The sequence below is a fragment of the Chiloscyllium plagiosum genome, unplaced genomic scaffold, assembly GCF_037043375.1.
Source record: "Chiloscyllium plagiosum isolate Xiang-an unplaced genomic scaffold, Cpla_swu_hap1 HiC_scaffold_31, whole genome shotgun sequence".
Taxonomy (NCBI): Eukaryota; Metazoa; Chordata; class Chondrichthyes; order Orectolobiformes; family Hemiscylliidae; genus Chiloscyllium; species Chiloscyllium plagiosum.
In genome coordinates this window covers 39,569,651-39,583,180 of record NW_028270169.1, presented here as the reverse complement: position 1 = coordinate 39,583,180, position 13,530 = coordinate 39,569,651, and the positions used below count along the sequence as shown (strand labels likewise).

At 40.1% G+C, this 13,530-nt stretch overlaps 1 protein-coding gene across 1 annotated transcript in view; it reads right to left on the bottom strand.

The window, feature by feature from the left end:
• LOC148141894 (phosphatidylinositol-3,5-bisphosphate 3-phosphatase MTMR4-like) overlaps nt 1-13,530 on the bottom strand; it is a 62,646-nt gene that overhangs the window by 7,422 nt on the left and 41,694 nt on the right. The window contains 3 exon segments of the mRNA XM_087977127.1: nt 6,142-6,252; nt 9,529-9,784; nt 9,786-10,952. Of these exon segments, the coding sequence (XP_087833253.1) occupies nt 6,142-6,252; nt 9,529-9,784; nt 9,786-10,952 (1,534 nt within the window).

Here is a 13,530-nt window from a genome sequence, read left to right as displayed (position 1 = left end):
GCCAGGTTTGTAATCTCAATTAAATTAAATAAAAGCCCTTGTTAGGATAGCCGAAATATCTGTATTTATGTAATTCAAAAAGGGCTGCCATATTTTATAAAATAATTCGGTCTTTCGGTGCACCATATTTGTAAGGAAGTCAAGGGGAATACATTCCATAATTAGTCTGTGCCAATTTGAAAGTCCAGGGGGGCCCTCCGCCACCCAGTTCATCAAAATATTTTTCCTTGCACAGAAAGAAAGAATAGAAAATAGTCTCTTCCCGTACGTGTCCAGGGAGGGAAAGTTCGAAAAGCCCAAGAGGAGAGATACGGGGTCCACTTTTATTTCCGTTCCTAAAATTTCTGTCAGGGTACTTGCTACTTTAGTCCAATATCTACGGATCTTATGACAGGTCCATAAGCAATGTACAAGAGTGCCCACCTCTATTTTGCATTTAGGACACATTGGAGATGCTCCTGCCTTAAATTTTGCCAATCGAACCGGTGCTATATGGGCCCTATGAAGTATCTTCAGCTGGATAGCCTGGGTTCTGTTACAAATAGTAATTCTTCTAGCATTTTCCCAGATATCATTCCACGTTTCTGTGGAGATTTCTAGTCCCAGATCCTGATCCCATGTTTTAAGCAGATTATCCATATCTCCCGATACTTCATCATGTAGTAAATGATAAATATTACTGACGGAAGATACCCCCACTGGTCGTAGGACACTACATTCTCTATCGGATTTATAAAGACTATCTAATAACGTAGTCTTCTTCTGTATATAATCTCGAATTTGGAAGTATCGAAAGAGGTCTCCATTGGGTAATCCGAATTTCTGACGCAGCTGTCCGAAAGACATCAGGACCCCATCTTTAAATAAATCCCCGAGACATGAGATACCCCTGGATCTCCAGAGTTTAAAAGTGGCATCTGTTAACCCCGGTTGGAATCCCCATGCCCCCACTATTGGTGCATAGGGGGATGTTTTATGTGAATTACCCTCATTTTGCCGCATTATATTCCAAGCCTTGATTGTATTCAGTATTATAGGGTTTTTACAGTGATCTGTAATGATTTTCCTCTTGTCTGAGAATAAAAGGTTAATAAGTGGGTATTTTACTTGAGAAGCCTCGATGTCCAACCAGATTGATTGTGGATCAGACAAGACCCAATCAGCTATGTAACTTAATAGGGAACTTAATTGATATTTCCTAAAATCTGGGAAGTCCAATCCACCCCTTGCCTGTGGAAGCTGTAGCTTCTTCAGCTTAATGAGGGGCCGCCTATGATTCCAGATAAAGGAACTCAGCCAGCCGTATAATTTACATAAAGCCGTCCTCGGCAGCATCACCGGAAGCATTCTCATAGGATATAGGAGACGGGGCAGGATATTCATTTTGATTAATGCTATTCTACCCAACCAGGAAATTGGCAGGTCTCCCCATCGCTGGAGGTCCTGCCTTATCCTTTCCAATAAATACACAAAATTAGCCTTATACAACTGACCAAATACTGGAGTAATAAAAATGCCTAAATATAAGAAACCCTCCAGGGACCAGCGAAAGGGAAAAAGGGAACCGTCCGCTAAGCGGGGTATCACAGCAAGGCCACCCATTGGCATAGCCTCCGATTTTGAAAAATTAAATTTATAGCCTGAGAATGCACTAAATGTATTAATAACTTGGATTAAGCGAGGTATGGACATCAAAGGGTTACTGAGGAATAGAAGAACATCATCTGCATAAAGGGTAATTTTATGTTTACCTGTACCAATCCTTGGGGCCACTATATTAGGATCAGCTCGTATAGCTTCTGCTAGTGGTTCAATTATTAACGTGAATAACAATGGCGAGAGGGGACATCCCTGACGGCAGCCCCTACCCACACTGAAGCTATCCGAGCCTAATCCATTGGTAACCACAACTGCTTTGGGATCACTATATAATGTTGAGATCCATTTGGTAAACACCTGTCCAACGCCAAACCTCTCCAATGTGTAAAACAAATATGACCATTCGACCCTATCAAATGCCTTTTCCGCGTCTAATGAAACCACTACTCCTGGTATCTTTCCCAGATGACAAGCTTGAATCATATTCAGAGCCCTTCTAACATTATTGGATGATCTACGGCCCTTAATAAACCCAGTCTGATCCTCCTTTATAATATGTGGCAGTATCCTTTCTAGTCTCAGTGCTAACGTTTTAGAGAGGATTTTAAAATCTACATTTAGCAAGGATATTGGTCTGTATGATGTACAATCTTCTGGGTCCTTTCCTTTTTTAAGGATAAGAGAGATATTTGCCTCTTTCAGCGAAGGCGGGAGACAGCCCTGACTATATGCACAGTTATACATGTCCATAAGTGGACCAACCAGTATTTCTGTAAATTCTTTATAGAATTCAGCTTGAAAGCCATCTGGGCCCGGCGCCTTACCATTTTGAAGGTGCCTAATTGCATCAACTATTTCTTGGGGTGTAAGAGGAGCATTTAGGACCGATACTTGTTCCGGAGTTAGGTCTGGAAAAGTCAAATTTTTAAAAAATGACTGCATCCTCTTCGTCCTATCTTCACAATCCTGTGATTTATATAACTCAGAATAGAATTCTCTAAAGGTCACATTAATCTTTTTATGATCATGAGTCAAAATACCCGTACTTTCCTTGATAGACATAATAGTCTGAGGGGCCTTTTTTTTCTTTGCAAGAAATGCTAGGTATCTACCCGGTTTGTCGCCATATTCATATAACCTTTGCTTTGCAAATAATATTTCCCTCTTAGCCGTTTGAGTAAGTGTAGTGTTTAGAGCTGTCCTAAGAGCTGTAATCCTTTGCAGTTTAATAATAGAAGGTCTATCAGTGTATGCTGTTTCAGCCGCTTTTAAGCGGGCTTCAAGCAGACGCTGTTGTTCTCCCTTTAATTTCTTCTGGGTCGCTGAGTAGGAGATGATCAAGCCTCGCGTGTATGCTTTGATGGTCTCCCACATCATTGACGGGTTGCTAGCTGTACCTGAATTAATTTCTAAAAAAGTTTTAAATTCTTGAGAGAAGTACTTTACAAATTTACTATCTTTCATTAAGAAGGGGTCCATACGCCAATGCCGAGGGGATGTCCCACTGTTCCTCGCCTTAGTTTCCATATATACAGCAGCGTGGTCAGAAATTGCTATATTACCTATTTTACAGGATGATATGGAATTTAAAAAAATCGAGGGGGCAAAAAACATATCAATTCTGGTATGACATTTATGTGGATTAGAGTAGAAAGAAAAATCTCTACCCTGTGGATGAAGACATCTCCATACATCTACTAATCCTAATTCTTTGTTCAGATCCATCAATTGTCTAGATCTGGGAGATACTCCTGCAGTACTCTTGGGAATCCTATCTATTTCCGGATCCATAATACAATTAAAGTCTCCCCCTATAATTATATGACGGGCATCAAAAGCCATCAATTTTGAAAAGGTTTCCGTTATAAATTTAAAGGGGTGTGCCGGGGGGCAGTACAAATTTAAAATCCCATATTCCTCTCCATTTATGAGGGCTTTAATCAAGATATATCGTCCAGATTCGTCTTTTATCTGCTTTAGGATTTTGAAAGGGAAATTCTTCCGAACAAGAATAACAACTCCCCTGCTTTTTGAGTTAAAAGATGAAAAAAAGGCCTGATCAATTCCGCCCTGTCGTAATTTCAAGTGTTCTTTATCTGACAGGTGTGTCTCCTGTAGGAGAGCTATATCAACTCTTTCCTTCTTAAGATTTGATAATATTTTCTTCCTTTTAAGTGGCGAATTACTCCCCTTGACATTCCAGGTGCACCACTTAACCGACTGATCAATCATAATCCTCTGGGCCAATCCGAGGCCCCTCGGGAGGGGGAACCCTATCCAGAACATCCCGAGCGTGGAACATGTAAAATTTACAAAAATAAAGCCTCTTTAATACACCCACAACAATACAGTAAAAAACTATTTCTAAATAAAAAAAATATAAAACGTATCTAAGTGGAGACTTTCCCCCTTGTTCCCAGGGGGCGTCACTTCCTCTCCAAAAGTCCCTCATATCCTCTCCCAACCAATGCCCCACCCTTGACCCAGGCACTCCTCAATAAAATGAGGAGAATTCAAATATAGTACAAAGCTAGAGTTAACAGTGAGCACCCCACCCCCACCCATACCAACACCTGGGTATATTTGGTAATGTTAATACCATATATAAACATATAACTATAAAATTACCACTTCAACAAATAATAATTAAATATGATAATACAAAATAACGAAGGGAAAAACAACCCCGCTCCTAAAGACAGAGGTAAGATCGAATAAGGTAACCACCTCCCCCCACCAACATTAACCAAATCCCCCAGCTTATATATATATATATATATATATATATATATACACATACACACACATATACATACATCCCTCATCTCATATATACATAAAATAATAACAGAAAACAACTCCAAGGGGGGGGGGGGGGGGGGGAGAAAATCAAATCCCTCTCCCCACCCCCCATGATAATATTACGCAGTAAGGTAAGAAAAAAAAAGGGAGGGGATATAAACCAAAGCTGTGGGGGGGGGGGGGGGGGAAGCGGACCAACATCCATTATGTCCTACAGTTTATCTAAGAGAGTCCAAGAATTCCTTAGCCTTTTCTGGTGATCCAAAGTTATATACGGATCCTTCATGGTTAAAGCGTAACATCGCTGGGTAGCGTAAGGAGTACTGAACATTTAAGTCCCTTAAACGCTTCTTCGCCTCGTCGAATGCCTTCCTCTTTCGAACCAGAGCCGGGGAAAAGTCCTGAAATAGCATGATCTTGGATCCTTTGTAGATCATAACTTGGGGGTCTTTTCCGAGATTTCTAGAGGCTTCTAGGAGTATCTGCCTCTCCCTGTAGCTCTGCAGCCGGAACAGGACCGGGCGTGGGCGCTGGTTCGAGCCGGGCCCGCGTATTGCGACCCGGTAGGCCCATTCCACCCTTACCTGGCCTGATCCAGCTTGCAGATTTAAAAGTTGTGGCAGCCACTGCTCCAGGAATGCTGTAAGCTGGCCTTCCTCTTCCCGTTCGGGAAGGCCCAGCAAACGAATATTTTTTCGGCGACCTCGATTATCGAGGTCGTCAATATGATTTTCCAAGGTTCGGACTCGCTGCTCAAGAGTCCGGACCTGATCCACGGCCGATTGAGCGGTTGTCTCGGAGGTCGCGGCCTTTAGCTCCGCCCCTCCGACTCGGCGTTGAATTTCTTCAATCTCACGGTCGTGCTTCTGCAGCGCGGCCGAGAGCGACTCCCAACGGTTTCTGGATTCGACGATAAAAGCATCGATCTTCGAGTCAAGCTTGGAAGGCATTTCTGCAAGACTTGCTACTGTAGGTAAGTCCCCCGGGGCGGCTGTGGATGCCTCTGCTGCAGCTGGAGAGTGTGGGGGAGGGGTTCCTGCTTGCTGAGAGCTGCGGGCTCCCTTCCCTTTAGTCATTTTAACTTAGGATTAAGTTGTTTAAATATAATATTACACAACTAATTGAGTTACTAAACTATTATAAATGATTTATAAATGATTTGGTGAGCTTGGTAGGGGGTAGGTGACCCACTGTGCCCAAGTCTTGGGAGGAGCACTATAGACTCAGTCTTACTGGGTCGCCGCCATCTTGGATCCCCAGTCTATCTTCTTATACAATTTTGTATAGTCAATAAACTTGGAGCCATTACATTTTGTTGACTCATCCAAATAATTTATAAAACCACAAACAGTTGAAGCTCAACCACTGATTTGTTTGATGTGCTCCTTGTAATAGTTTACTAACCCAAAAAAGAACTCATCTACTTCTACATTTGTTTTCTGTCCACTAACTAATCTTCAATTGTGTTAAGATAACCTCAATCTCATGGTGGTACAGGGAAACGCAAGGCAGGTAAACAAGAGAAACAGAGAATGTGCTTCCTTTACAGCAGGATAGCGGATGACAGAGGGGCTTTTGTTGAAGTCCAAGGCACTGAATAATTCACATCTGCGCAATATAACTCAAAATGAAAAAGAAATGCAAATTCTTCACAAAGGTTTAAAAGAATGGCTTCCTGACTGGAGTTCTCCATTTTGTGGTTCTGTTGTACAAAGAATGACAAACAACCTATGCTCTTACCTCAGTCTCCTTCCTATCCACAGGCTCCCAACTTGCTTCTGAGCGCTGCTCGTCACTGTGAACGGACAGAGATTCCTCAATATCACTGTCATCTGACTCTCTCAAGCAGGTCTGCAAATCAGAGTTGTTGAAACATTTACCATATAACAGCACATATTATCAGTAACAAAAGGTGAACTAAATCCATAACGCCTACACTGTACCAAACCCTACCATTCATACCATATACATTAAACCCCATACTGTTTCTATACACACGCGCACAGAAAATCAGATAACTTTAACAACACAAACTACCAAATCCACATTAGTTATGTTTCATGCTGCAGCAAGTTCCACACTGTGGACACCACAGATTCATTTTGTTTACAAAGTTATGGACACAGATTAAAGGTTTTTGGTAAATTAGAAATTCTGCTACCTGACCCATTTACCTATGTTGGGGATTGTTCAGGAAGTGTACCCAAACCAGAAGAGATTTCTGCTAAAGTGAGGGACATTACCAGAGTAAGAGCAAGAAAAACAAAAGTCTGTGGGAAAATTGCAGAGATGATTTTAAAAGGGCACAAGCACTCTGAAGAGTTCATTGTGCACTTAAGGGCACAAACTAACCTCTAGAGGTCAGCACCTAGAAGTCAGGTCAGAGAGCAGGATCCTGATTGCAATCCCCCTCAAATGAAAAAAAAATCAAATTTTTAGAGTGATATCACAACAACCTTGGAAGAAATGCAAGAAAATCACTGGAGAATCTAACATAATTTTCCTGCAGTGAGAGTGACTTAAGAGTACTTGAACTCCAAGTTGAAATTATAGACTTTGGATCAGAATTTTACCTAATTTTCATGAAGGGATGCTATATTTGGCCAGAGAGAAAGCTATAAGCAGACACATTACGAGAGGAGGCAGAACAATAGAAAGTGTCCTGCTCTTCAGGGGTCCCATATTTACACACACACACACTTGATTTTAAGTAGCTATTTAGTATAGATAATTGGACGTGATACCCATTGTTATATGGAAAATAGTTTAATCCTACTCTATATATAGTTAGGTTACAATGAGCAAACTGTAGCTTAATGTTTCTGGATTACAACTTTATCTCTCGCACTAAATGTTGAACAGAATACGGAGAAGACTACTTCTAACTGACAGTTAAAGGAATCGACTAACAATGTTCTTATAGGAGAAAGAAAAGGAAAAGAAAGAAAATTGCATTTGCACACTAAAACATGGAGCATTACACCCAAGAAACAGACTGCAAAATCCACTGGCACTGAACTCCATTCCAAGTGTTATAAAATGGAAGTGTAGGCTTCTCAATTGTTCAGTGATAGAAGTCCCAACTTGCTGTCGCGCCAAGCCAAATAGGTTAGAAAGCCCTTAGTCTGTGTTTGGTTACCAGATCACAATTAGCTGTCACTGTATGTCACTTCAGTAACTTAGAACAGGAAGAGAAAAATATTCAGGCCATAGCTCACTGTTAACAGTGACAATGATGCATGGGTGTGACTCAAATTACATCTCTTTATGAGTGTGATTTATTAACTCCTACTGATCTCTTGGGGTTTGGACAGTCAGTCAATCACACCTCTGCTAGCTATCTCAGTGAGCCATTTACTGATCTCATAATCATACTCAGAGCATCTCTAGCAATGACTTTCCCATAACCTTACAATTACATGTCTTTGGCCTTTATTCCCTTTCCACATTCTGTTTCTTAGCAATATCTTTAAATAGTATGCCTTGATGCTGTTTATCTACATTGATGAGATCTGATCCATCGATCTATCATTTTACTTATTTATTCTTAGAGGTATTAAACATCTGTGCAAAATGCTGTCTTGAACAAGTCACTGCTGACTCCAACGTAATCGTGAGAATAGTTAACATCTGTTGCCTGTATTCCAAATTGCAACAGCCCCATTTACTCATAACCTGCTCATAGCCTTAGCCTGGGCATCTGGATTACTAGTCAGGTGACAGTACAGCTCCAACACAGTCTCTACAACATTAATTGCAATACAAGAATAAACATAACTTACTCCACTTATACAGGGCATTTGTGGGGCCACGTCTGGAATGCTGTGTGCAGTTTGATCTCTATAGCCAAGGAAGGGTATACCTTCCCCTGACAGAGTGCAACAATGGTTCGATGGACTAGTACCTGCAATGTAGGATTGTCTTAAGTGGGCCAATGAGTAGAATAAGCTTGCATTCCCTGGAGTTTAAACGAATGACAGATAATTTAATTGAAACATATAAAAATAAGGGGTTTGGCAGATCAAATGGTGAGAAAATCTTTGGCCTGGCTAGGATATCTAGAACATGGGTCAGATTCCTAGAATAAGGGGCTGGCTATTTGGTTATGAAATGACACGTCTCTTTACTCAAAGGGTTCTGAAGCTTCAGCCTAGAGCTGTGCATGCTCAATCACCGAGTTTAATCAATATCTTTGGTATGAGGAGTTTAAGGGATAGGGAAGGTGGATTTGAGATACATATTAGCTTCAATCTGGTTGAGTAGCAGAAATGGTCAAAGTCTACTTCAGCTTATTCATGTTACAGCCTTGATTCAATATGCCTCTGAACTGGCCATGTTTATGGATTCTCTTCATCCTGATATCGGTACCTATCCCTTCAACCACATTATGACCACACTTTGAAATTCCCTTTCTAAACTCTCTTGACTTAATACCTCCCATCCAGTTTCTTAAAAAAACGCTTTGGGATAAACAAGGTTAGACATGACTGAGGTGCTCTCAAAAATAAGTGGGTTTGAAACATGTCCAACCTTACATTGGAAGAATCTGACAAATATGTAATGTAAAGCTATTAACTTGGAAAAGCATTTCAGCAGAAGTCAAAAAATTTAGTTGAGATAAAGAGAAATGGGGTAAAGTTGCTGAACTTTTGAGATAATAATTAATATTGGCATTTAATACCTTAAGTGTCAGACATCAGCCATGGGAACCAGTGTGGGAACCCTTGCCCAAGGTAAAGGGGTCTAAATTTAAGTGCGAGGCCAGAAATTTCAGCATGCAAGTCAAGGTGAGACTTCAGGGACTGCTGTATTATTACAGTTGCTGCCTTTTGGACCTCTATAATGCAAAAGATCCCACAGCACTTTTAAAAAAGGGATCAGAAGAGTTCTCAGCTTTCTTGCCAGTATTCATCCTTCATCTGACATGGTGAATTTCACATCATGGCCATTTATGAAGCTAGCCTGTGTGCTAATTGCTGTTGTACTTCACTACATTACAGTCACCACACTTCATAGGCAGTGAAGTCTTTGGGACTTTGAGGATTTAAAGTTGTTAAATAAAGGCATGCTCTTTTGTCACCCTGAACAAAAATTGTCATAAGTTGTTAAAAGACTCTCTTCACTTACAAAGTCATCCCCGTAGTCAATATCCAGCTCCACTGGGGATGCACAGTACTGCTGACTGTCTAGTCGCATCTGAAGTTCATGAACCTGTCGACGAAGTAATTCTACCTCCTGCTTGTAAGTTGCCTCAATTTGTCGTAACCTTTGTTGAACAGCATCTACAGGAAATGGTAATCCATCATCATCTACATAGCTCGGTGACATCTCCAAAGTTGTGGGAGCAATCTGTCCAACTGGTTGAAGTTGTCTCCATTGAGACAACGTAAAAACCACAAGTCTTTACATTTGATCCTAATGAATAAAGGCTGGAATGGGTCTGGTGGGATTGTCGGAGACTTTTAAGTGCTCCTAATTGTTCTTCTTTAAGCAGGTAGTGTCCACTCATGGCAGAACCCACTCTCAGGTGCTTATTATTTAGTCTTTTATAATGACAACCATTCAGTTTGACTTTCCGGTGACTTGTCTCTCCGCTATAGGCAGATTTTACCAAACCCTGTACATTTTCCCAGTTGGAAGCTAATAATGAAAAGTCACTGAACTGACTCTGACAAATGTGTTTTCTGGTAGTCCTCACATTCTCTATTGCTGTCCTCCCAAACTTACATTGTTCTGCTACATTTTGAAGTCCATTTGCAAGCAGGACACCATTCTTCCCAAAATTCAAGTCTTTGGGGAAAGAGAAACCATCTGCTTTAGCCCTGTCCTCAGTCACAGTCTCTGTGGAGCTCTGCATAGTTGAAACTTTCTCCTTGATATTAAGCACATCTGCCACAGAGTGGAGGTAGGGTTGTAAAGCAGGATTGCCCTCATATCCTGATAACTGACTAGTGCCCGAGATGGTCTTTGCAGATGGGTTTGATATAAATGGCTCACCATGACCTGGGAGATTTTCATAAACCCTACATTCTTTTGGTTTATCCAGAGTTACTTCATCCTTTGCAGTAACCTTAAGTGTTTTTTCTTCAGTTTCTTTGTTGGCTATTACATTAATGCTAAGATGATGTAAAGGTTCCTGCTGTTGAGTGTCTTTGGGGTGAGTTAATGGTTTGAGGTTTCTGCAGTACTCTGTCCTTTCATTCGGATTTCTGCTTTCGGCCAATTCTTCCTCCTCTTTAGGGAGAGGAAGGTTATGAAATAGATTTTCTTCTCTAGCTTCCTCTGCTGTTTCTACTGGATGTATTAAGCCAAGTACTTCTTGCTCAGGATGTGGTGTTGCAGCCCCACTTTCAGAAACATCAGGTGCATCAGGGCCATCAGGCACAGCACAGCCATCATGTACAGCCAGCATCGGTATGTTTTTAGGCTCTGGAGTGAGACATCCTTCCTGACAATGTTGGTTTATGTTCGGATCACTGGATGTTCTTGTCAATGGAGTCCCACTGTCACAAGCCAAAGGAAGATTGTCCACAGACCGGGCTTTCGGTAATCTAAAAAGAAACAAAGAGTCAATAGAATTTACACAATAAATGCAAAATTCAAACTAACTTTTTAAATTTTTTAGTGGAATGTGAGCATTGTTTATTGTCCATGGAGTGGTTTACAAGGCCATTCCAGAAGACAATTAAGAGTCAACCACGTTGCTGTGGAGTTTTGTCAAATATAGGCTGGACCAAATAAAGGTGATCCTTCCCTGCAGAATATTGGACATTTTTTTTTTAAAGTGACAACCAATGGTAGTTAAGAGGTTTCAGTTAGAGGTTCAGTTCTAAAGTTATTCATTGAAATCCAGGTTCACAAATTGCCATGGTGGGATTTGAACCTACATCCATGAAAATTCACTGGGTCCTCTGGATTACTAATCCAGTGAAATGACCACTGTTCCATTATCTCCAGGATGATGTTGGTATTTGTGCCAATCTCAGATTTGCCAAGTTTCCAATCCTCAACATGCAGCATTTGCAACAGTTCTAAAGCTTCAACGAAGAGAAGAGGAGACTAGATCTCAGTCACTTCAAGATAGGAGTTTCTAAACAAGAGGTTAAATATGGAGCAAACTAGTCAAATGCTGTGATCAGAACAGAAAGTGAAGCAAGAGGGGATAACAGAAACTGAATTAATTCCCACACTATTAGGGGGAGAGATTTGGGCAGTAAAAGAATGGACAGTCAAAAAATCGTTAAAGTCTATAAGTGACAACAATGTCTGATGCAGGCAGATCCACTGTGTCTGCAGTGGCAATCCAGTCTAATAATGAAGAAATTTCAATATAATATAGGTATATATTTTAATCTGGGCTTTCCAAAATCTTATGTTTGCTCTAAAGATGTCTACTCCATGTCAGATATAGCAAGTTTCTAATGATTTCAAAAGATGGACACAAAATACAGAAAACAAATGCTTGAAATTAAACATCTTGTATGAAATACCTCAAGGTCTTGTTTTTCAATTTCAGCAGAAAAAATTTCTAAAAGTTGTTGATTAGAAATGTTAATTTTCAGGAATAATTTTATTGTTTCAAAGATCTATGTTTTTGCTTCACCTGCACAGAAAAAATTAAATCAGCAGCATTGACCATATACAAGGTGCCTGATTATTGTAATACCTGCTCTTGATTAGAGCACATTCATCTCATTCCACTAATCGGCTCTGTCATTCAAATTCTTATTTCAATCAGGGACAAGTCAACTGCTGACAACGGATTTAGAAACTTCACTGATAAATAAATCTTGCATTTTATAGTAACTTCCACAACCATCTAAGCAACTTTGAGGGAATTAAATATTTTTCAAGTCCAGCCCCTGCTGTAACTTAGGAAATGTCAATTTACACTTAGGAGTGCGACAATTTCTTTTGTTTACATTGATTGAAGGACAAATATTGGTCAGAGCACAGGAAGCAGCACTGTCTGAAGACCTTGTTCTCCCATTTCACACAAAAGATGGGAGGGAAAGGAAGAACACCAGCAGTTTAAAACATGCTTACGATCCAAAGGAACGTGACATGGAGGGAAGAAACCGACTCCCACTATTCACATCATGTCAAAGAAGAATCTGCAGCTTCTAACTTCTTCCTCCACAGCCACCCAATGATTTTTTTTAGTGAATTTAGCTCTTTCCAAATACTTGCTCTCATTACAATTACTTTACGGATTGTTTCACAATAAAATCCCATATCTCATCATAGGATTTCAAGAACAGATGCCTACTGACACTGGACTTGCATGGAGGTTTGCAAGTTATCGATTACTAACAGTGTACGGAGGGTTTTAAAAATCAGCAAAACATAACTAAGAACTTGGGAGGGAAAATATCGTATACAAGAGTAAACCAGTAAGAAATATAAATTTATTGAAAGGCTTCTATAACTATATAAAAATGAAGAGGAGCAAAATGGATTCCTCAGAGGCAGAGAAAGAAATTATAGTGGAGAATAAAAAAAAATGCCAGACACACATTTACCATCTGTCTTCACAATACAAACATAAAAACGCACAGTAAATGGCAGAGGACTAATGATCTAATGAGTGAGAAACAAAGTAGCTTTTACTGGGAAATAAATAAAGTACTGGAAAAATTAATGCAACTAAAAGTTGACAAAGCATCTGGGCTTGATGGCATACATTAATGGTTCCAAAAGAAGTGCCTACACAGCTCGTGAATGCATTGCTGATCTTCCACAATTCTCTAAATTCTGGCATGATTTTGTGGACTTGGAGATATCAGACATATTCAAGAAAAGGAGACAGAGAAAATAAGGAGCTATGGTTATTTAGTTTGACCTAAGTGGTAGGGATAAATGATAAAATCTATTACTGAGATCATGATAGTACAGCACTTCTGAGAACTTTAAATGGTTAGACACACAATATATTAGCATCACTGTTTTAAGAAAGGGCAATAAGTTTCTGAAGGTGTAAGAAGCAAAGTAGATCAGTGGAAATGGTGAATGTCATATGAAGGATTTTCAAAAAACATTCCATAAGGCATGTATGGGGTTACTTATATGGTCACCTCACCAGGGAAGCACACTGGAAATAAAATTTCACCTTTTCTGGAGTTATCACAA